The following is a 22,472-nucleotide window of genomic DNA, read 5'->3' as shown; positions in this document are numbered from 1 at the left end:
TATATATATATATATATATGTATATATATATATATATATATATATATATATGTATATATATATATATATATATATATATATATATATATATATATATATATATATATATATATATATGTATATATATATAACCTTAATATGACGGGTCATTCAAGGAGAAAAAATTTCACCCAAAATAATAATAAAAAGATTAATTTGAATGAAGATGAGCAACAAGTCTAAGTGCCTATGCAAGATGGAGTTTTTAATGTTGGTCTACCTTTCATTGTTGTTGTTAGTTAAATATATTCAAGTCATGTAAGAGTCCCTCATATGCAAAGGTTTTATGCTTATTGGTTACTCCCGAGTTTTATCCCCCAACATTAGGCTTTTTACAATTGCCATTAGTGGGCATCAGTTTTCGAGCATCATATGCTAATCGATATTTTTGAATTATAATGAATCATATTTAAACAAGCAATCGTGGTTTTCTCCATAAATTTATGGAAACTTTAAGCCACCTTAAGTCACTTGTAGAATATTTTAACATCTTGGAAAGCTTATGGAAGATACAAATTGTGATATGGTGATTACGATTATCTCCAAAATTACTACTTTGTTTAGTTCCATCATAAAAATTATATCGCGACAGACCAAACATTGACCACAAAAATGGATGGTATTGTTGATGCTCTATGGGAACCAAATTATGGTATTAATATCAACATTTTAATGAACAATGACATTGTATAATGAATGAAAGAGCACCAATATTTTTGAACATTTGTATTCAAATCTCTTTCGTATTCTCTTTACTTTCCACTCCAATATACTCTGGACTTAAGAATTTCAACTTTTTTTTTAAAATAAAACATCACAATTCAGCATCCCCCTCTATTTATGTTTATCTCAACTTCAAAACTTAATTAATTCTAGGAACTAAAACTTCTAAATTTACTAAGTTTGCTGGAGAGACTGATGAACAAACTTTGGAATATGTAGCCAAGTGCAATTTTTATTATGGATATTCAGATATTGATGATTATTTAAAGTGAATTAATTCCTCGTTATTTGAATAAAGATATGTTCCCTTGATTTCCCACTTTACCATCAAATTCAATTTTCAATTCGAAACATTTAGAAACTATTTTTCTAAAAAAAACGTATTTATAGGAGAAACTAATATTAATGTTACGTTGTGGCTAAAATACCAAATAAATGCACTAAGTAATTGATAATTGTACCACTAGATTGATACAAAATGAAACATAGGTTCATGACTAGGATCCCAAAATATAAACTAGTGCAAATGATTGCAGCATGTCTTAACTACGATATTCTAAAGAAAATGGTTAGACTTAAACTTAAAGGTAAATCAAAATGGGCAGATAATTCAAAATTGATCTCAAAATTAAAGCTTGACAAGGAAAAATACATGAAAAAAGAACATATTCATCAAAAGAACCTTCATATCTAAGTGTTTAAATTTTTATTTGTTTTTTTAAAAGAATAATAATTAAATCACAACAAAAATAATTTTCATTTCAAACAATGAGAATAATAATAATAATTATTATTATTATATGAAGATAAATAAATCATTTACATATATAACTATCACAAATTTAAAGGCAATTTTATTTCATTTACCGATAATGATTCAATTTAAAAATAAACTGACATTCACCTCATGGAATACATTTGAAATTCTTCTAGTAGAGATTAAGTATAATCATATGTAAAAATCATCAAAAAATGTATTTAATAAAGTGCGCGGTTATTAGCTCTATGCTATCTTAAAAGGAGCGGGTTTTAGAGAAGGATTTGCAAAAGGTCCTTCCACTAAACCTTTTGCTATTGGCCTATGTGCTGCTTCAGTAAAGTGGGCTCCATCCCAATTTATTTGTTTTGTTGGATCAGAGCAAACTGTTGTACCGGGCGTTCCACAAAACTTTTCATTAACATTGTAAGTTCCACCGCCTCCGCAACAAGCTTTCAAAAACTCAACCTTATCATAAGTAAATCCTGCAACATTAATGTACACATATTAAGGTACATGTTAAAAATAATTGTACAAAATTAAATTAACATAAACTTGATAGGAAAAGAAAATACTATCTCCACAAACCATATTGTTCTGGTGCTTGATATAATCGTTTGGCATCGTTGTAGTAGTCAAAATATACTATCTTAGCTTGAGGGTGCATTTGTTTTAATGTCTCTATAGAACTTTTTAATTGCTCATTAAAGTATTCAGTAAAAGTGTTGTAAGATATCAAACATCCAAATTCATCATAGTCTTCTTTCTTCTTACTATTCACCGCAGACAATAATCCAGCATTGCAGCCTATTGGAAAGTTTCCTGGAACCGCTAGCTCTACTGCTCCTTCTTCAATTAATGCCTAGCATAGTGTTATAAATAAATCATTTACATTTATCAAGGAATATGATTTACTCAATGATATTAATACTTAACATAGTTATTCTACAAATGAAAAAATATTTAACTTTTAAAAATTGATATAACATACTGAAGTTGTATTTGTAATGGATTCGACGATTAAAGGAACTATTTCACGAAGTTCTGTAACAGTTTTAGAAATATGAGAAAAAACATCATTCCCACCATTCTCTCCCACTAGAAACAATGATTGTTTTAAGAAGCTATCGCACTCTTAGAATTCAGTAAGAAAACAAAAATATGTTAGTCATATAAAATAAAATTTATGTAAGTGACAAAAAATATATAATATGAAAGAAGTTAGGGAAAAACCTTCTTTGCTTTTACATAAGGATGGTTTTATCTTTTTAAACCAACCAAACTGCACACTCAATGAGTTTTGTGTCGCTAGTGGTCTAACTCCACTACGGTCAAAATACTTGAACTCAAGTGCAGTAGAACCGGCATATGCAAAATTAACTCCCTTTTTTATGTCATCTTGACTTTGGGTGATATTTCTAAAGGGCGGTAAAAATGGTAACCCGTATGCTTCAGCTGTAATTAAAATGATCGTGAGCTAGTGAATATCTCACTCAAAAATATGTGAACGTTAAGTATTATTGATTTTAATTCTATCAACTATATTAAAATACGTCAAGCCATAAGGTATTATGAAAAGAGTAATGTGTTAAATTACCTATGAAATCTATGATGAGTCTCCCATTACACAATCGTCCTGATGGATGTTTGAAGTACGTTGAACCATAAGGACTATTTTTATCCATTTGTACATGGTCAAATGCGGAATTTCCTGTGTCACTTGTAGAGTCGCCAAAGTTAAATATGGCTTGGTACGGTAGAGGATTAGCATTTGAAATAATATTTCCAAAAACACCACATGCAATGGTGATACTAAAGACAAACAAGATCTTCATGGTGCTATAAAAAGTTAGGAAAGAACTAATATTGATGTGTGTTTGGAAATGAGAATTATCAATATTATATATACTTGCTCCTTTTTCTTTTTTGTAGCAATCTTTCAAATGTTAGTTGGAACTTGTTTAACTATTTTTTATTTTTGTAATGTTATGATGTGAGATCTAACTGATAATGTTCAACACATATACATCAATAGACACATAATCATTAGTCTAAAAATAATATTTGTTGTCATTAGTGTTTTTATTGTTGTTGTTTCACTTTCTATTTTTATCCTATCCATCTAAACTCTCCTAAACAAATATCCATACACTCAAATTAGAAATCATAATAATTCTGTTATATTTACTTTTGAATGTATATATATATATATATATATATATATATATATATATATATATATATATATATATATATATATATATATATATATATATATATATATATATATATATATATATATATATATATATATATATATATTATAGAAAGAAGAAAGTTATTGTGATGTGTAAGAATATTAGTAAATTTAAAGAAATAGGTTTATAAATTAACATCCAAAGAAAAAAATACAATATCTATGTCAAAAACCAAAAGAGTTAATAAATCATTAAAACTTTTAATGTATTTAAAGACCATTATTTTAGGTAATTTATTATTAATTTCATTTTAACCTGTTGAATCAAATAACAATTTAAATTATACACAAAATGTCAAATTTGGACTTTAGCATGCCAAGTATTATTTACTTACTTGTGTTCTTTTCCCGGAAGTATAATTTTTCTTCAAACTTATTTAATATCGAATTTGAATATGTAAAATTTAATTTTGAAATTAAATTATATATGGCCGCATTTTGATTCATGGGCCCCGAAAACAAAGGTCATATCATATCATTCATATCCTTCTGAACCACAATCTTCCTCAATCTTTTTGCTGAAATACTGATTCCAATTTCAACTACAGCCGTTGCTCGAAAGAGAAAGATCAGAGAAGACGTTGTTCAAAAGGATTCTGCAGTTTCGAAGAGCGACAAGACAAGTGGGAGTGATTCTACCACGACTGGCAAGAAACCCACGGTACATATGCATTTTATATTCCAAATTGTATATTCTGTGGATTGTACTTACTTTGCTCAATTTATATTCTTCAGACTTCGAAACCTCCGGTACATTCGAAGCGAAAAGCTTCTCAAACAGTTGTTTCAGACGATGAAGACAAATCCCTGAAGGATAGAAAAACACTTAGAAAGGGGGGGTTTGAATAAGTGTAGCTTTAAAACTTGTAAGATATAAACAATTTGCACAATGATTTTTATCCTGGTTCGTTGTTAACTAAACTACTCCAGTCCACCCCCTTGGAGTGATTTACCTCACCTGAGGATTTAATCCACTAATCACACTTGATTACAATGGTTTTCCACTTAGAGACTCTCTAAGTCTTCTAGAGTATCCTGATCACTCTAGGAACAATCTACTTAGACAACTTCTAAGACTTGCTAGAGTATACTGATCAACAACCTGATCACTCTAGTCCTTTACAAATTAATGTAAACAAATTCTAAGAGTATTACAAAGCTTCTGAAAAACTATAATCACAACTGTGATATTTCTCTTATAGTTTAAGCTTAATCTCACTAATATATTATAACAGCAATGTAGTGAGCTTGATGATGAAGTTTGAGAGCTTTTTGATTTGAACAGCGTATGTGCAAGTTGGTTCAGAGTTTGTAACATAGCTTCTCATAAGAACTTCATATTTATAGGCACTTGAGAAGATGACCGTTGGGAGCATTTAATGCTTTGCTTAATCCGTACAGCATTGCATTTAATGTTTCACTCTTTTGTCAATTACCTCGAGCCTTGTTTCCGCTGTGTCTACTGACGTTGCCTTTAATAGCTTCTAACGTTCCTTTTGTCAGTCAGCGTAGCCTGCCATCTAGTACTTGCTTCTAATCTGATGTTTGTGTAAACAACGTTTGAATATCATCAGAGTCAAACAGCTTGGTGCAGAGCATCTTCTTGTCTTCTGACCTTGAAGTGCTTCTGTGCGTGATACCATGAGGACTTCAGTGCTTCTGCTTCTGATCTCAAGTTCTTCTGATGCTTTCATAGACCCATGTTGTGATTCTGCTTGACCATCTTCTGATGTTTTGCCAGACCATGTTCTGATGTTGCATGCTGAACCTTCTGAGTCAGTGCTTCTTGCGCTGATTTTGTGCATACTCTTTGTATAATTCCTGAAACAGAAATTGCATAGTATTAGAGTACCATATTATCTCATACAAAATTCATATCCTTGTTATCATCAAAAATAAGAATATTGATCAGAACAAATCTTGTTCTCACAATCTCCCCCTTTTTGATGATGACAAAAACATACATAAATGATATGAATTTGCGATCAGAAAGGACAGACGGCTTAAGACATTTACACAGCTATAGCATAAGCATATAGACAATGTGTGAATATGTCTCCCCCTGAGATTAACAATCTCCCCCTGAGATAAATAATCTCCCCCTGAAATTAATACTAGAATAATTTTATAAATAAAAGACTTCCTTGAGTATTTCAGTAGAGACGTTCACATATGCTTAGATCTTCAGAACATTCACAGCTTCTGATTCTTGCTTCCATAGGACAGCTTCAGAACTTGAATTTCCTAGATCTTCAGAGTATTCACAGCTTCTGATTCTTGCTTCCATTGGACAGCTTCAGATCTTGAATATCTTCTTGAATCATTGCATGCTAGATTGTATCAGAACATTGTTGAATGTACCAGAGCATCATCAGAGCATCTCTACATCCTGAAATGTTACAGAACAAACTAAATGACAAAAGTTGGCATGAATGAATCAGAACATAGAATATGTTTCAGAACATATAATATGTATCAGAGCAAACAGACATAATGTTTCAGAGCATATTTTGTAACTAAAAACATGCATCAGAACATATAAGGAATAGAAATGAAAGTATATTCTATTATCAGAATATCTGAACATTCTTCCTTCTTGCTTCTGATCTTGAAGCTTTCTAGCACTCAGCTTGCTTCAATTTCCAAAAGCTTGATTCCTTATACAATTGCTTTTCCTCATCTCTTTGCTTCTCATGTTTAGCTTTAAAGAGGATCTTCAATTCCTGCAAGACAACACTCAAAAACATAGAACTTTGCAAGTTCTGTTAGAAATGTGGAGCCTTTCTCCCAGCAACTGATAAGATTAAATCAGATCATTTATCACATATTTCTCCCCCTTTTTGTCATAACATCAAAAACATAAAAGATTCAGATGAAAAACAAAACAAACATATGGAAGAAAAGGATAATTATCATTAAACTCAAAGAGACAGAAGTACAAGAGAAAAACAAAAGAAAATGCAAAGATAGATGCAGCAAAACCAAAGAGAACAACAACTAAGACTCAATCTAAGATGACCCTAGCTTCGACATGATCTTGGCCAGCATCTCATGAATCCCACTGTTGCTCTCATTCTGCCTTTCCATGAAAGCACGAAATTCAGCATTGATTAATCTATGATCTTCCTGGTTCTTCTGAATAACTTCCAGAGTCCTTGCAAGACGGGAAGGTTCATCAAAAGAAGCTTCACAACTTCTATCCACAGGAATGGCATTGTGATCCGCAGCTTCCATTGTTAGATCATTTGCAGGATTTTCCTCAACAGGAATTGTTTTAGCAACATGATCATCAGCATCTGCTTCTTGCATAGAAGCATCTCCATATTCTGCAGCCGGAACCTCAGAATCTCCATCTTCAAGTGCCTGAAGAATGGCAGCAAGACTCCTGGGGGCAGAAGGTCCTTCAACTTCTGGTGGGTCAACAACTTCTGGAATGACCAAGCTTGGGTCTTCCACAGAAGGATTTTCCCTCAGAAAGTCAAAGAGCGTCTTGAAATCTCCTAGCAGAACAGGGTATTGAGGCTTCCATACCACAATTTCCCTGCAAGGATTGGCTTCCATTGCAGCAGCAATTCTTGCTTCCTCCAGTTCATCCACAAACCTCTTTTCCTCAGCAGCAACACTATTTCTGAGGGGATGATAGTAGATACCATTGTCACCCTCCAGAAGATAACCAGCATAACCAGGGGCAGCAGCCACTAGTCTCTTCTGTACTCCCATTGCTCCTACTTGAAAATCCTGGCGAAAATTTCTCCAGAGGTTTCGCATAGAAACATCATCAAGACCACTGAAGAAGGCATCCTTCAGAAGATCCAGCCTGCTAATCACCTCATGTCTGAACACCTCCAGGTAGATATGGGGTTCAGGTTCAGGTGGGTTGAAGGTGAATTTGTAGTCAGGGTAGAGAAGGCAGTAGGGGTTGGATTTTCTGGTAGGTAGAGGATGGGATAGAGACGGTGAAGGTGCGGTGTTTGAGGAGGATGGGATATCTGTGGGGATGATAGAGGATGAAGGGATATCTGAGATTGGGGTAGGAGAAGAAGGAATTATTACGATGGGGGTTGATGAAGATGGTTTATCAGAAGGAGTTGGAGGAAGGATACTCAGAGGTGTAGGGTTTAAGACTGGAGAGGAAAGAGAAGGTGGAAGAGGATTAGGTATAGAGAAAGTATTTTGTGGTTCAGAAGGAATAGGTTGGGTAGAAGATTGAGGAACAGAAGGAGGAGGTGTAAAGACATGTCTTGTAACTATTGCACAAGGAGCATTTGCAGATCTGGGAGTACGAAACGAACTCTGATCTTCTGCTGCCTGTATTCTGGAGTGGTCACCTTGTCAGGATCATAGGTGACCCTCAGCTTCTTGGTTTGCTTGGCCTCATCTTCTTGAGCCTTTCTTTTTAGCCTCGCCTGTTGTTTCTTCTGATCCTTCTTCTGAAGATCAGCTTTGGATAGAAGTACTCTGCCACGGATCCAAGCAGGATCAACTTCTGATTGTTTCCTAACAGAATCTTCCAAGTGATGCTTGACAGCCTTGTGAAGTTCTAGATGGAACAATGTTGCAAAACCTTCAACAGGAACTCTCCTTGACAGAATGTCAGGAAAGCTTGTACCAACAGAAGATACCATCTGGATGAGATCAAGTTTGAACAGATCCACACCGTTGAAGACGGGACCTTGAACCACTCCAAGAAATTGGGACGCATCAAGGGTCCTGATGGAATTCAGCAGATTGCTTTCAGTCAGAATGTCAGATATCATTCTGGTGAAAGGAATAGTGTTCCTTGGAATATGAGGGTACTTCGCCCTTTCATCTTCTCTTGATTCAAAAATAGAAGTCTTTAGATTCTCAAACAGAATGTGAGAGATGTTGGGTTCTATCTTTTTGCCAATGCAGAAGAGAGTATACTTGTGATCCGGACTTATGTAGGCGGAGGGGGAGAACATCTTCTTTCTGTGGCGAAGAGAACCCAGAATAATCTCAGCCCATACTTGATAAAACGGCCTCAAAGTGCCCGTTTTATGAGATTCAGCTCCGAAGGCAAGAGAGATTTGATTTTCAACTTGATACCAGTTAATCGTTCCAGGTTGAGGACCAGTGCAACCTTCTTCATCATTCAGGTTGTATAGCTTCCTGATGAGTTTTTCAGTAATAACCACATCATGCCCTAGCACGAAGGAAATGATAGCAGTTGGGGTAACCGTTGCATGTACCCAGAAGGCCTTCACAAGTTCAGGATAAATTGGTCCAACCAATCTATCGAGATATTTTGACCATCCTTGCTCTAATATTCTGACGTCACACAGAAAACCATTTTCTCTAAGGTTGTTGAAGTCCACAGCAGATTCACAGAGAACTTCCAGTTCGTCAGTGGGAATCATGCATGTTTTCAAAGGAGCATACCCATATTTGCGTAGAAGAATCTAAGTAGAGGTGAGTCTTTCTACTGGGCTTGAAGAACTTGAAGAAGAATACTTGATGATTATGCTTGGAGATCAGATCAGAAACTAGGGTTTGAAGGAAACAAATGCAAAGAGATATGCACAAATGGAGAGAGAGAGTGAAAAGAATAAAATGAAGATGAAGCGGGTTATTTAAACGGTTTGAAAAAGAAATTAAAAATAAAGAAAAAAGAAAACTGTTTTAAATGAAATGATTACAAGAAAAAAAAGACATTAATGCGCATTTAATGAGAAATGACATTAGGAGAGATAATGTGACAAAGTGAAATGATTTGCACAGTTACCTAGGGCGGCGTCTCCTCAATTGCACGCATGCTTGTCCAAGAATAGAGAACACGTGTTCATTTTCTGGAAAGACTGGTGACAGCTGTTTTGCTTTAAAAGAACTTCTGAATCAACTTAGATAATGAAACGTTAGTAATAACAGAATCAGAATTTCTAATTGATTAGTATCAGAACTTCTTATGGCTGCCTAGTCCTAACACATTTCAGAAGATATTCATACAGAGATCTTCTCATCTTCTCATTCTGGGCACAAATCCATATTGATATTTTTCAGAATGAATTTAAACCTATCTTCAGCCAGGGGTTTTGTAAAGATATCAGCCCATTGATGGTCTGTATCCACAAAGTTTAAAGATATAACACCCTTCTGAACATAGTCCCTTATGAAATGATGTTTAATCTCAATATGTTTAGCTTTGGAATGTAAGATAGGGTTCTTAGATAAACATATAGCAGAAGTATTATCACAGAAAATAGGAATGTTACTCTCATATATCTGATAATCTTCTAGCTGACTCTTCATCCAGAGCATTTGTGTGCTACAACCAGCAGCAGCAACGTATTCTGCTTCTGTTGTTGAAAGAGCTATAGTAGCTTGCTTCTTGCTGTACCAGGAGATCAGATGACTTCCAAGAAATTGACAACTTCCAGAAGTACTCTTCCTTTCAATTCTGTCTCCAGCATAGTCAGCATCACAGAATTCTACTAAGTTGTATTCTTTAGATCTTCTGTAGACTAAGCCAACGTTAGTAGTACCTTTCAGATACCTCGGAATTCTCTTAACAGCAGTTAAGTGAGTTTCTCTAGGATCTAATTGGAATCTAGCACACAAACAAACACTGAATAGAATGTCAGGTCTAGAAGAAGTTAAGTATAGAAGAGATCCAATCATACCTCTGTACATCTTCTGATCTACCTTCTTACTTACCTCATCCTTACCTAGGACACATGTTGGATTCATAGGAGTTTTGGCTTCTTTGCTTTCAGAAAGATTAAACTTCTTCAGAAGTTCTTTCACATACTTCGTTTGATGAACATAGGTTCCATCAGAAGTTTGGTTGATTTGAATCCCAAGGAAATATTTGAGTACACCCATCATACTCATTTCAAATTCAGCCTGCATAGACTTAGCAAACTCCTTTCCAAGTGAGGCATTAGATGTTCCAAAGATAATATCATCAACATAAATTTGACAAATTAAAATATCCTTCTTAGATGTTTTACAGAAGAGAGTTGTGTCCACTTGTCCTCTAGTGAAACCATTGTCCAGAAGAAAAGAACTTAATCTTTCATACCAAGCTCTGGGTGCTTGCTTCAATCCATACAATGATTTCTTAAGTTTGAAGACATGTTCTGGAGACTTAGAGTCTTCAAAACCAGGAGGTTGGTGGACATAGACTTCCTCATCAATATAACCATTTAAGAAGGCACTCTTAACATCCATCTGATACAGAGTGATGTTATGTTGAGTGGCAAAAGAGATTAATAAGCGAATAGATTCTAACCTGGCCACTGGTGCAAAGGTTTCTGTATAGTCAATCCCTTCTTGCTGACTATATCCCTGAGCCACCAGTCTGGCTTTGTTTCTTACCACTTCTCCCTTTTCACTAAGCTTGTTTCTGAACACCCACTTAGTATCAATGATGTTGAATCCTTTTGGTCTAGGAACCAAATCCCATACGTCATTCCTTGTAAACTGATTTAGTTCTTCTTGCATGGCAATTATCCAGTCTGGATCTTCTAGAGCTTGATCAACAGAAGTTGGCTCTATCAAAGAAACAAGACCTAATTGACAGTCTGCATTGTTCTTAAGGAATGCTCTTGTTCTGATGGGATCATCTTTCTTTCCAAGGATCACATCTTCTGAGTGAGCTGATGAAAGTCTAGATGATCTTCTGACTGTTGGCTCTTCAGAAATCTTGAGATTCTCTAAAGATGCAGCAACTTGATCTTCTGATCCATTGCTTCTGAGACTTTCAGCTTCTAGAGCTTTGCTTCTTGGTTCTACAGCTTCTGATATGACAATATCTAAAATTTGCAAAATTCTCAAACTGCTTTGGTTTTTCAAGACCAAGCTTATCATCAAACCTGATATTGATTGATTCTTCTACAACCAATGTTTCAGTATTGTATACTCTATAGCCTTTAGAGCATTCAGAATATCCAAGAAGAAAACATTTTTGTGCCTTAGAATCAAACTTACCAAGATGATCTTTAGTATTCAAAATAAAACACACACATCCAAAATGATGAAAATATGAAATGTTGGGTTTTCTGTTCTTCCACAATTCATAAGGAGTCTTATTTAGAATAGGTCTTATGGAGATTCTATTCTGAATATAACATGCAGTGTTTATTGCTTCTGCCCAGAAGTGCTTAGCCATATTGGTCTCATTGATCATGGTTCTGGCCATTTCTTGCAGAGTCCTATTCTTTCGCTCTACAACTCCATTTTGCTGTGGAGTTCTAGGGCAAGAGAAATCATGGGCAATACCATTTTCTTTGAAGAACTCCTCAAATAATCTGTTCTCAAATTCGCCACCATGATCACTTCTGACCTTTATGATTTTACACTCCTTCTCAGATTGGATCTGAGTGCAGAATTCAAAGAACAATGAATGAGACTCATCCTTGTGTTTTAAGAACTTTACCCATGTCCAGCGGCTATAATCATCTACGATGACTAATCCATATTTCTTCCCTCTGATAGATGCTGTTTTGACTGGTCCAAACAGATCAATATGCAGAAGTTCTAATGGCCTTGAGGAAGAGACAACATTCTTAGATTTGAATGCAGGTTTGGAGAACTTGCCCTTCTGACATGCTTCACAAAGAGCATCTGATTTATATTTCAGATTTGGGAGTCCTCTGACCAGATTTAATTTGTTAATCTGAGAAATCTTTCTCAAACTAGTATGTCCTAATCTTCTGTGCCAGACCCATTGCTCTTCAGAAACAGACATAAGGCAAGTCACCTTCTGCTTCTCAAGATCTGACAGATCAATCTTATAGATGTTGTTATTTCTCTTGCCTGTAAATAGGATTGAGCCATCTAGGTACCATGACATTTTGTGCTTTGTCCTCTTTGCAGCTAAGGATATCTGCAACAGAAATTATCTTCTCCTTAGGTACCCACAATATCTTGGGTCCTTTCTTTTTAGTTTTCCTCAAGTTCTGATTGAACTTGGGTTTAGCATAATAGTTAACAGGAGGAACAACATGATATTCTTTAGGTTTGACAGCATGATATTTCTTAGGTTGTGTCACATGCTTCTTGGTGTGTACAGTGTTAAAACTCTGTGCATGTGAAGTGAGCCTAATATCATGTGCATGGCCATATTTGAACTGATCATACAAAGGCTTGTATGTGATTTTCAGATCATCAACAGGTTCAAATTTATGTGAGGTATCACCCTCATAACCAAAGCCAAACCTTCTGTTTTCAGAAACACCATATATCATAGAAGCAAGATGACTTCTGCCAATACTTCTAGATAAGAACTTTCTGAAGCTCGAGTCATATTCTTTCAGAATATGATTTAGACTAGGAATGGATTTATCTGATTCAGAAGGAGATCCATTATTTTTGGATAAATTTAAAACTTTTTCCTTCAGTTCAGAATTTTCCGTTTCCAACTTCTTAGTTTCAAATTCAAATTGCTTTTTCAGCTTTTTGTATTTGATACTAATGTGAGCCTTGAGTTCCAGAAGTTCAGTCAAGATGGAAACTAACTCATCTCTAGATAGTTCAGAAAATACCTCTTCAGAATCTGATTCTGCTGTAGATTCTGATCCATCATCCACTGTGGCCATCAGTGCAAAGTTGGCTTGCTCTCCTTCAGAGTCTGATTCTGATTCAGATTCACAATCATCCCATGTTGCCATAAGACCTTTCTTATCATGAAACTTCTTCTTGGGATTCTCCTTCTGAAGTTTTGGACATTCATTCTTGAAGTGTCCAGGCTCATTGCACTCATAGCAGACAACTTTCTTCTTGTCAGATCTTTTGCCACCAGAAGATTCTCCTCGTTCAAATTTCTTTGAACCTCTGAAGCTCTTGAACTTCCTTTGGTTGCTCTTCCAGAGTTGGTTTACCCTTCTGGAGATCATGGACAGTTCATCTTCTTCTTCTGATTCTGATTCCTTAGAATCTACTTCTTCTGCCTGAAAAGAGTTAGTGCATTTTTTAAAATTAGTTTTTAATGCAATAGACTTACCTTTCCTTTGGGGCTCGTTTGCATCCAGCTCTATGTCATGGCTTCTCAAGGCACTGATTAGCTCTTCCAAAGAAACCTCATTCAGATTCTTGGCAATCTTGAATGAAGTCACCATTGGATCCCATCTTCTGGGTAAGCTTCTGATGATCTTCTTTACATGATCAGCCTTGGTGTAGCCTTTATCCATAACTCTCAATCCAGCAGTTAGCGTTTGAAATCTTGAGAACATCTTCTCAATATCTTCATCATCCTCCATCTTGAAGGCTTCATATTTCTGGATTAGAGCTAGAGCTTTAGTCTCCTTGACTTGAGCATTTCCCTCATGAGTCATTTTCAATGACTCATATATATCATAGGCAGTTTCCCTGTTAGATATCTTCTCATACTCATCATGAGAGATAGCATTCAGCAAAACAGTCCTACATTTATGATGATTCTTGAAAAGCTTCTTTTGATCATCATCCATTTCTTGTCTGGTAAGCCTTACGCCTGAGGCTTTTACCGGATGTTTGTAACCATCCATTAGAAGATCCCATAGTTCACCATCTAGACCAAGGAAATAACTTTCCAGTTTATCTTTCCAGTATTCAAAGTTTTCACCATCAAATACTGGTGGTCTAGTGTAACCATTGTTACCATTATATTGCTCAGCAGAGCCAGATGTAGATGTAGTTGTTGGAATTTCACCAGCCATCTTTTACTGAAGCGTTTTTCTCTTCCTGATGCCAATTGAAGGATAGAAAAACACTTAGAAAGGGGGGGTTTGAATAAGTGTAGCTTTAAAACTTGTAAGATAAAAACAATTTGCACAATGATTTTTATCCTGGTTCGTTGTTAACAAAAATACTCCAGTCCACCCCCTTGGAGTGATTTACCTCACCTGAGGATTTAATCCACTAATCACACTTGATTACAATGGTTTTCCACTTAGAGACTCTCTAAGTCTTCTAGAGTATCATGATCACAACCTGATCACTCTAGGAACAATCTTCTTAGACAACTTCTAAGACTTGCTAGAGTATACTGATCAACAACCTGATCACTCTAGTCCTTTACAAATTAATGTAAACAAATTCTAAGAGTATTACAATGCTTCTAAAAAGCTATAATCACAACTGTGATATTTCTCTTATAGTTTAAGCTTAATCTCACTAATATATTACAACAGCAATGTAGTGAGCTTGATGATGAAGCTTGAGAGCTTTTTGATTTGAACAGCGTATGTGCAAGTTGGTTCAGAGTTCGTATTTATAGGCACTTGAGAAGATGACCGTTGGGAGCATTTAATGCTTTGCGTAATCCGTACAGCATTGCATTTAATGTTTCACTCTTTTGTCAACTACCTCGAGCCTTGTTTCCGTTGTGTCTACTGACGTTGCCTTTAATAGCTTCTAACGTTCCTTTTGTCAGTCAGCGTAGCCTGCCATCTAGTACTTGCTTCTGATCTGATGTTTGTGTAAACAACGTTTGAATATCATCAGAGTCAAACAGCTTGGTGCAGAGCATCTTCTTGTCTTCTGACCTTGAAGTGCTTCTGAGCGTGATACCATGAAAAATTCAGTGCTTCTGCTTCTGATCTCAAGTTCTTCTGATGCTTCCATAGACCCATGTTCTGATTCTTCTTGACCATGTTCTGATGTCTTGTCAGACCATGTTCTGATGTTGCATGCTGAACCTTCTGAGTCAGTGCTTCTTGCGCTGATTTTGTGCATACTCTTTCTATAATTCCTGAAACGGAAATTGCAGAGTATTAGAGTACCACATTATCTCATACAAAATTCATATCCTTGTTATCATCAAAACAAAGAATATTGATTAGAACAAATCTTGTTCTAACAATCCCCTCCTCGCACCAGGCAAGGACACAAGAAAAGACAGAAGGTTGTCACTCCTTCAGGCAAAGAAAAGGGGTCTGGTTCTTCGAAGATTACTTCGCCAAGTGATAAAGTGTCTTCTGAAGAGTCACCCCTGAAAGCCGCTAGTAATGTCCTCGTTGTGGAGAGCCATAACTCAAGTCCAGATAATATTCCAGCCAAGGTATTTGAATTTCATAACATAATTATTTCTGTAAATTTTTAACGTAAACGATCAAGTTGACATTTTACCTTGTAACTGTAGGACGATGCTGGCACAGCTACTTCCAATCTTAAGGCTTTCGATGTCGCCATTGACTTTGATAATCTCCAAAGTAAGCGTATGTTCTCCTTTATGACGAATAATTTTTTCAACCGTTCCAACATGATTAATTCTAATTTTTGACGCAGATCTTTCTCAATACCAATCTCACGTGCTCTCCCCAGTCCTCGAAGATACTCAGCCTCTTGCAACTATCATTCCTACTACGGCAGTTGAAGAAATCCATTCAACTGATGATTCTCCTCTTACTCATACGAACGACAATATGGGAGAAGATCGTCAGGGTTCAGGTAGCATCAATGCAGCTGAACAACCAACTGGTAGTGAAGATACTGTGTCTGAACAAAATGCTATGGAAGAAACCTCCAAATTGGCCAAAACCGATCTTCACGAAACTTCGACCTTTGGGACCATAGCTACTTCTGGAACTACTTCGACGCCTGCCCCAGCAAAGCCTACCCCTTCAGAATTGGAGCAACTTAAGCAAACTGATCCTCTCAGCTTCCTCAAGGCCATGATGAATATTGATAATATTTCGTACTCTGAGCTCGAAACTTCTCCAGCTGTTCAGACAGAATCTGGTGACAAAGAGGATACTTCTGGTTTTCTTCATCAGATAAAGGAAAATTTCTTCGAAACCAACCTTGTCGAAATTCTTAGTAAGGATCCTACCAAAGGTCATAGCTTGAACCAACTTTTGAAGAAGGTGGATCTACTTCTGGTTTCAAAAGAAGTCTTAGAGGTGATTGTATTGCTAAGCTCTCTAATCGAACAGCTTCAGTCTAACATTCTTGGGAAGCAAAATGTTGACGAACAACTCACTACGAAGATGGCTTCTCATAGTTCTTCATGGAAAGCTGCTACTGATGCAACCAAAAAGGGTGACGCCCTTAAGCTAAAGCGCTTGAAGAATCAAGAAGTGTATGACAAATGTGAAAAGAATATCAAGTCCTGGAAATAGGAAATTAAAATGCTCGAAGAGAAGATAAAGGAGGCTGAGTCTCGTCAGGCAACAAGTCAGCAAACCAATCAGCAGGAATTAACTGAAGTGGCGCAGTCAGGGATCCAACACTTCGAGGCTGCACAGAAGCTAGTGCCAGAAATTGAAGAACTAAAGAGACAACGGGCATTACTTGATCTTCGTATGTCTTCATCGGAAACTCAGTATTCGAAGATAAAAGATAATCTTCCTAGGGATTTTAATTAGTTGCCTCGAACCTTGTACTCTCTTTTTTGTGCTGCGCACTTATCTTTTCTTTGTTTTGTAGTCAATTTCTCCCAGAATCTAAATACGTGCAGTTTTATCTGTCAATTTACCCACTTATTTCATTTTGCAATGGTCATGAGTAGCACTCTAGCAATTCTTCAAAGCTTACCAAAATATATTTTTATTGCCACAGTAATCTTAATAAATGTAAGCACGTGACCTGACTATCCTTCGCAACCCTTTTAGCCTAGACTTGACGTTTCTACTCCCTTAGCCGTAACCATCATTAAGTGATGACGTCACTTTCTTCAAAACGTCTCTTTGAGACGTGCGTGCGCCAGTTATTCATGATTACATTTCAACTTCCAAGGGCGGGAAACGGCGGAAGCCATAACTTCTATTTGGAATACCAAACGCAGTCTAATCAATCATTAAAATTGAACCGTTCCTTTATTGCCCCAGGTCTATATAAAGTATTAGCGTTATACTTCTTTCTTCACGCTTGCTTCAAAACTCTTGTCCAAAACTTCGTTTCTCTTCTTGCATTCTCTTAAACACAGAGTCAGAAAAACCTTTTTCAAACTTTTCTTCTCCACATGGCACTACCCCTCACTTACAATAACATTAGGGCTTGCATAAAAAAGGAGTTCAAACTCTCTGAAGAAGAACTTGAGAAAAACTTCACAAGCATCAGTGCTCTTTTTGCTAACCAAGAACTTGATTTCTACTATGAAATCCTAGAAGGACCTGTTTATCCCAACATGTTAGCAGACTTCTGGATGTTTGCGTCTCTACGCATAGATCCGGAAGGCAGAACAACTATAGTCTCTGAGGTTCGACGTGCCCACATTAGAATCACTCCCTCCACCATCTCTAACCTGATGAGATGTAATAACTCTGGTGAGACTTTTGATGACAATAGCTTCAACATGACTACTCATCTTCTGTTGAGGACTCTTATGGATAACGATCCTTTCAGCGCCAAGGTCATCAGGGTTTGGCATCAACTCCTCGTGGGCAACTTTCATCCACGAAACCATGATCAAAACAACATCAGGGTTTGCTTGTCCTTGCCCCCTATGTTGGAATTTGATTGCTACTTGATTCTACAGCCTCCCTTGGTTTGTATTCCCTTTGGGCTTTCTTCATCCTTTGATGCCTTTTCCATTGGGATCTAGACATAGGATTTTTACCTCTGTAGTTTTCCAACCTGTACATCTCTCGATTGGAAGTCTGGAACTGCTTTCTATATGCCATTGCAGTTCTTCCTCCTTGGTCCCAACTTCGCCATTTGTTGGTTCTGGCACCAGCTTGCATCCATCTATCCCTGGCTATGTCTGTAGGAACTTTGCATGTGACCCTTCGAACTCTAGGGTGTGGGCTGTCAGGCCTCCTTGATGGGGTCCAGTTGTCGAACCCAAACAAGTTAGGACGAAGTCCCTGAGTCTCCCGACCCATATAAAGATACACCCTTTCGAATGATCCTGCTAGCAGTTCGTCATAGACTGCACCACATCTAGGGCACAGTGCCACTTCAGAGTTGTCGTTGTGACACCTGACCAAGAAACCAACCAAGCTTTCTTTAGACCTTGGGTATACTTTCAACAGCAAGTTTCCTCCTCTCCAAGGTTGCTCCATCCTTTCTCGCAAGGCCCTCTCGAAATTGGTTGAACCCTTCGATTTGTCATAACTGAACATCTTGGGCACATCAACCTTTTTCCACCATTTTTTACATGGCAATCCCAGAGATAATCTTTCAGGCTGTTTCCTCTTTGTGGGATTTCAATGTTTCCTTTCTCCCTTATCAGCCATTTTTCTAGTTCTTCTATTTCAGATAAAGGGCGTCTAACATTGACCATGTTAACACCTGCCGGAGGAACCTCAGAAATTTGTATCTGCTGAAGCTTCACTGTGAGGTCTTCAGTGGCCTCACTTGTTTTTCCTTTCAGATCTTCAGTCATTTCAGCATCGAAGGATCCTTCAACATCAGCATTGAGGATCGAATTGGCATTTAGGCTTTCAGTAGCCTGCTTTCCAATTGACATCATTTCTGGTTCAGTAACTTCGACTTCAGACACCTCTACCATGTTGACATCAAGTGGTTCACACAGGTTAGTGTCAGCGATGTTCAAGGGGTTTGTGTCGACCTTCATGTGGCTCTTGGCCTTATCAGCAAATTTCAAACGTCCATCTCTGATAGCATTCTGAATTAGATCCCTGAAAAGAAAACATTGTGAGGTTTTATGGCCTAAAAAACCATGATATTTACAAAAACCTCTCTTCTTCCGTTGTTCTAACGGAGGAATTTTAGAATTAGGAGGCACTATCATTTGGCCATCTTTCACTAGTAAATCAAATATTTCGTCACACTTAGTGACATCAAATGTATAAGTTTTCTTAGGAAATCTATTGCTCTTATCACTCTCTACTGGATTTTTTCCATTGGCAGGGGTAAGTAATTTGCAAGCATAAGGTGGTTCTTTTTTTAGTTCGGCTAGATCTACTTCGACCTCTTCTACACTGTATGAGTCTTCGAAAGATTCGCTGTCAACATCTTCTTCTTCGACGTACGCTACCCTTTCTTTCTTGTAGCCCTTGTTTGCCCTAGCCTTTGCTGCTTTTAAGCGTTCGACCTGTCGAACCCTATCTGCCAACTGGGCCATATCCCTTAGATATTGAGTATCCAGATTCTTTCTAATTGAATAATCTAAACCACCAGCAGCCATTTCAACTAGTTCATGCTCTGGGACAGTCGTGAAACATCTTAACTTTAACAAACGGAACCTGTTTAGATACTCATCTATAGGTTCTGTGAACTTCCTCTTGATGCTAGCCAATTCTTTCAGACTTATCTTGGTTTGACCCATGTAGAATTGTTCATGGAATAATCTTTCCAAGTTTGCCCAAGCATCTATCGAATTTGGGGGTAAGGTAGTGAACCAAACAAAAGCATTTTTTGTCAGCGAACTAGGGAAGTATTTAATCCTTAAATCCTCATTCCCTACTAAATCTCCTGCTTCTGTCAGATACCTGGCAATATGTTCCACCATTGATTCACTAGTGTCCCCTGAAAACTTTGTGAATTTGGGTCTTTGGTCCCTCTCGGTAATTCTGTTTTCATAATATAATCCGCTATGGGGGATGTATAATTTGGACGTCGAAGTCCAGTACTGAGGCCATTATTGGCCATAACTCTCTCTATCATGGTAGTTAGGTTATTCTCTATAGCCAGGTTTTCTCTCCTGACTCTCTGAACTACTTCGTCTGGATGTTCGTTCCTACCTATTACCCTTAATCTGGGTCTTTCTTCCTCAAACTCTTGCTGGACGGGAATAGTTCTTTGATTCGAAGCCTCTAAATCTATTACCCGATTCCTTTCGACCATTGTTGTTCTTTGTGGAGGAATCACGCCAGCAGTGGTTGCACCAGGCGGAGGAACCGCATTTTGGATACGTTCTAGAATGGGATCGCCTTCTCGATAAGAAGATTGGTTATTTCTCCGCTTGGGTTGTTGAACTCCCATGAATTCTGCCATTCGATTCATTTGGGAAGATATTTTTTGAAAAGTTTCCGCATTCTCCCGATTAGTATTAGCAATATTGGTTGCTAATGGATTTAAGATTGACGCTAATTCTTTGGCCAGGATTCCTAAGATATCGTGGTTACTTGCGTCCATCTCTTTATCGGAATGCTGCTTGATTGCTTGTGGTAAAATTGGGTATTTGGGCAGAGAAGCCAGTGTTTTGTGCGCTTCGACCCACTGAACCAGCATTTGGCGAAAACGTTGTCGGGTTAGTTGTAGTGTATGTAGGTCCTGCTCCTCGTGTACCAATCGTGTATGGATATGGCATTCCATATTGACTGTTTATTCTCCATTCGAACGCGGATGATCCTGGGGTAAATAACTGATTTGCAGCATTTGTCGAGGCAAGTTGCATTCCGCTCGCACTTGATGATGGAGGCGCGGTAGTCGACACTGAAACTGGAATAGTCCCTGTCGTTGTTGAATTATTTTCAGGTATAGCCTAGGAACTATCCATAGGTCTCGATCCAGTCGGACCCGGTATATCCTGCGCTCCTTGAGTAGAAGTCGAAATATGCGTAGAATTTGCCGCTCCTGTTCCTGACCTTTGTGAGGGATCTTGATCTCCCCCTGCACTGGTCGTAACGGCCATTTCATGTTGTACCTTCGTTTGGGAATCGGTTGTGCACTGTTTGTTAATTTACCGTTCCTGGGGTTCATACAAGGTCTTGATGTTTTCTAGACAAAACAAAACAATCGATTAATAATAATCTGCTTGACACTGTCCCACCGGGTGTGCCAATTGTTTACGTTGATTTCCGATAAACAACCGCTAGTCTTCCAAACTATAATAAATATGATTTGGTTACTCGCAAGATCGACTAGATTGATCCTAGGACATAGTCAAAAAGGTTGTTATTCATGATAGTTTGAATTATGTCTATGGTTGGTGTGTCTCGAAATAAGAAATACTTAATCAAGGAAATAAAGATTAGCAATCACCTCGTTATACACGTAAATATAACATCAGCGAAAGGTAAGTTAAAGATAAAACATAAGACAAAACAGTAAAAGTGCAAGAATCTTAAAGTGCAGAAAAGTTAAATGCTTCGAAAATTAGATGACATGAAAGTAAAGAGTGCAGGAATATAAATGACATAAAGTAAATGGAATGCAGTAATATCGAAAGATACTTGAATAAAGAAAAAAATACACATGTATTTGAAATGGTGTTGGTGTCATACGTACATTTCTCATCGAACTCTTTCTCTTAACACTTGATACTTGAGTAATATGTGAGTGATTTGTACAAAATGAACACACGGAATCCTAATACTAAGACCCTTATTTATACTAAATTTGACCCTAACGGTCCTACACTAATATGATGCCACGTTATTCTTCGAGAATCCTTGGGATGCCATCTGTCTTTGTGCAGTTATATAAACTACTTAGAAATTTAAATCCTCCCACCTGAATCCTCTTTCGACGCGTGGCAACGTAATCAGAATTGAGAATGCCACGAAAACACGCTAAGCTTCAGTACTTCGCATATTTCGCAAAAACGTCTAAGTCCCAAAGACCATTCTTCTCGAATTTAGCTTCGGCGCTCACTATCTTTGTTCCAACTTAAACATCATTCTCGAAGCATGGCCATCAGTGGCCATTTTTATCTTTAAAGATGATCATCAGTAACCATCTTCCTTTGAATTCCAAATCTTCGAAGGACATTCTTCTCAAACGAAATCTTCAGCTAACAAGAGGGTTCCCTTATTCTCCCACCAGAGATGGAGGCTTGGATGTCTAAGCCTGGTCTATCTTCACTTTAGAGAACCATTTTGACAAAGATAGACACAAACATAGTATCCA

General features: G+C 37.1%; 1 protein-coding gene across 1 annotated transcript; it reads right to left on the bottom strand.

Annotated features, from left to right (window-relative positions):
* Positions 1–1,765: 1,765 nt before the first annotated feature.
* On the bottom strand, positions 1,766–3,354 carry LOC131656372 (GDSL esterase/lipase At5g45910-like). Its single transcript, XM_058926104.1, has 5 exons — positions 3,117–3,354; positions 2,753–2,974; positions 2,511–2,653; positions 2,108–2,381; positions 1,766–2,004 (listed from the first exon to the last, which is right to left on the bottom strand). The coding sequence occupies exons 1-5, from the start codon at positions 3,352–3,354 to the stop codon at positions 1,766–1,768; spliced, it is 1,116 nt and encodes a 371-aa protein (XP_058782087.1).
* Positions 3,355–22,472: the final 19,118 nt, after the last annotated feature.

The sequence above is a fragment of the Vicia villosa genome, linkage group LG3 (assembly GCF_029867415.1).
Source record: "Vicia villosa cultivar HV-30 ecotype Madison, WI linkage group LG3, Vvil1.0, whole genome shotgun sequence".
Classification (NCBI taxonomy): Eukaryota; Viridiplantae; Streptophyta; class Magnoliopsida; order Fabales; family Fabaceae; genus Vicia; species Vicia villosa.
This window is presented reverse-complemented; position numbering and strand designations above follow the sequence as displayed.

Bases quoted from the DNA above. Each gene is read 5' to 3' on its own strand.
- LOC131656372 (XM_058926104.1), bottom strand. From the start codon at position 3,354: ATGAAGATCTTGTTTGTCTTTAGTATCACCATTGCATGTGGTGTTTTT. The intron at 2,975-3,116 runs GTAATTTAACAC...TTTTAATTACAG, and splicing joins ACTCATCATAGATTTCATAG to CTGAAGCATACGGGTTACCA. The intron at 2,654-2,752 runs GTTTTTCCCTAA...CTGAATTCTAAG, and splicing joins CTTATGTAAAAGCAAAGAAG to AGTGCGATAGCTTCTTAAAA.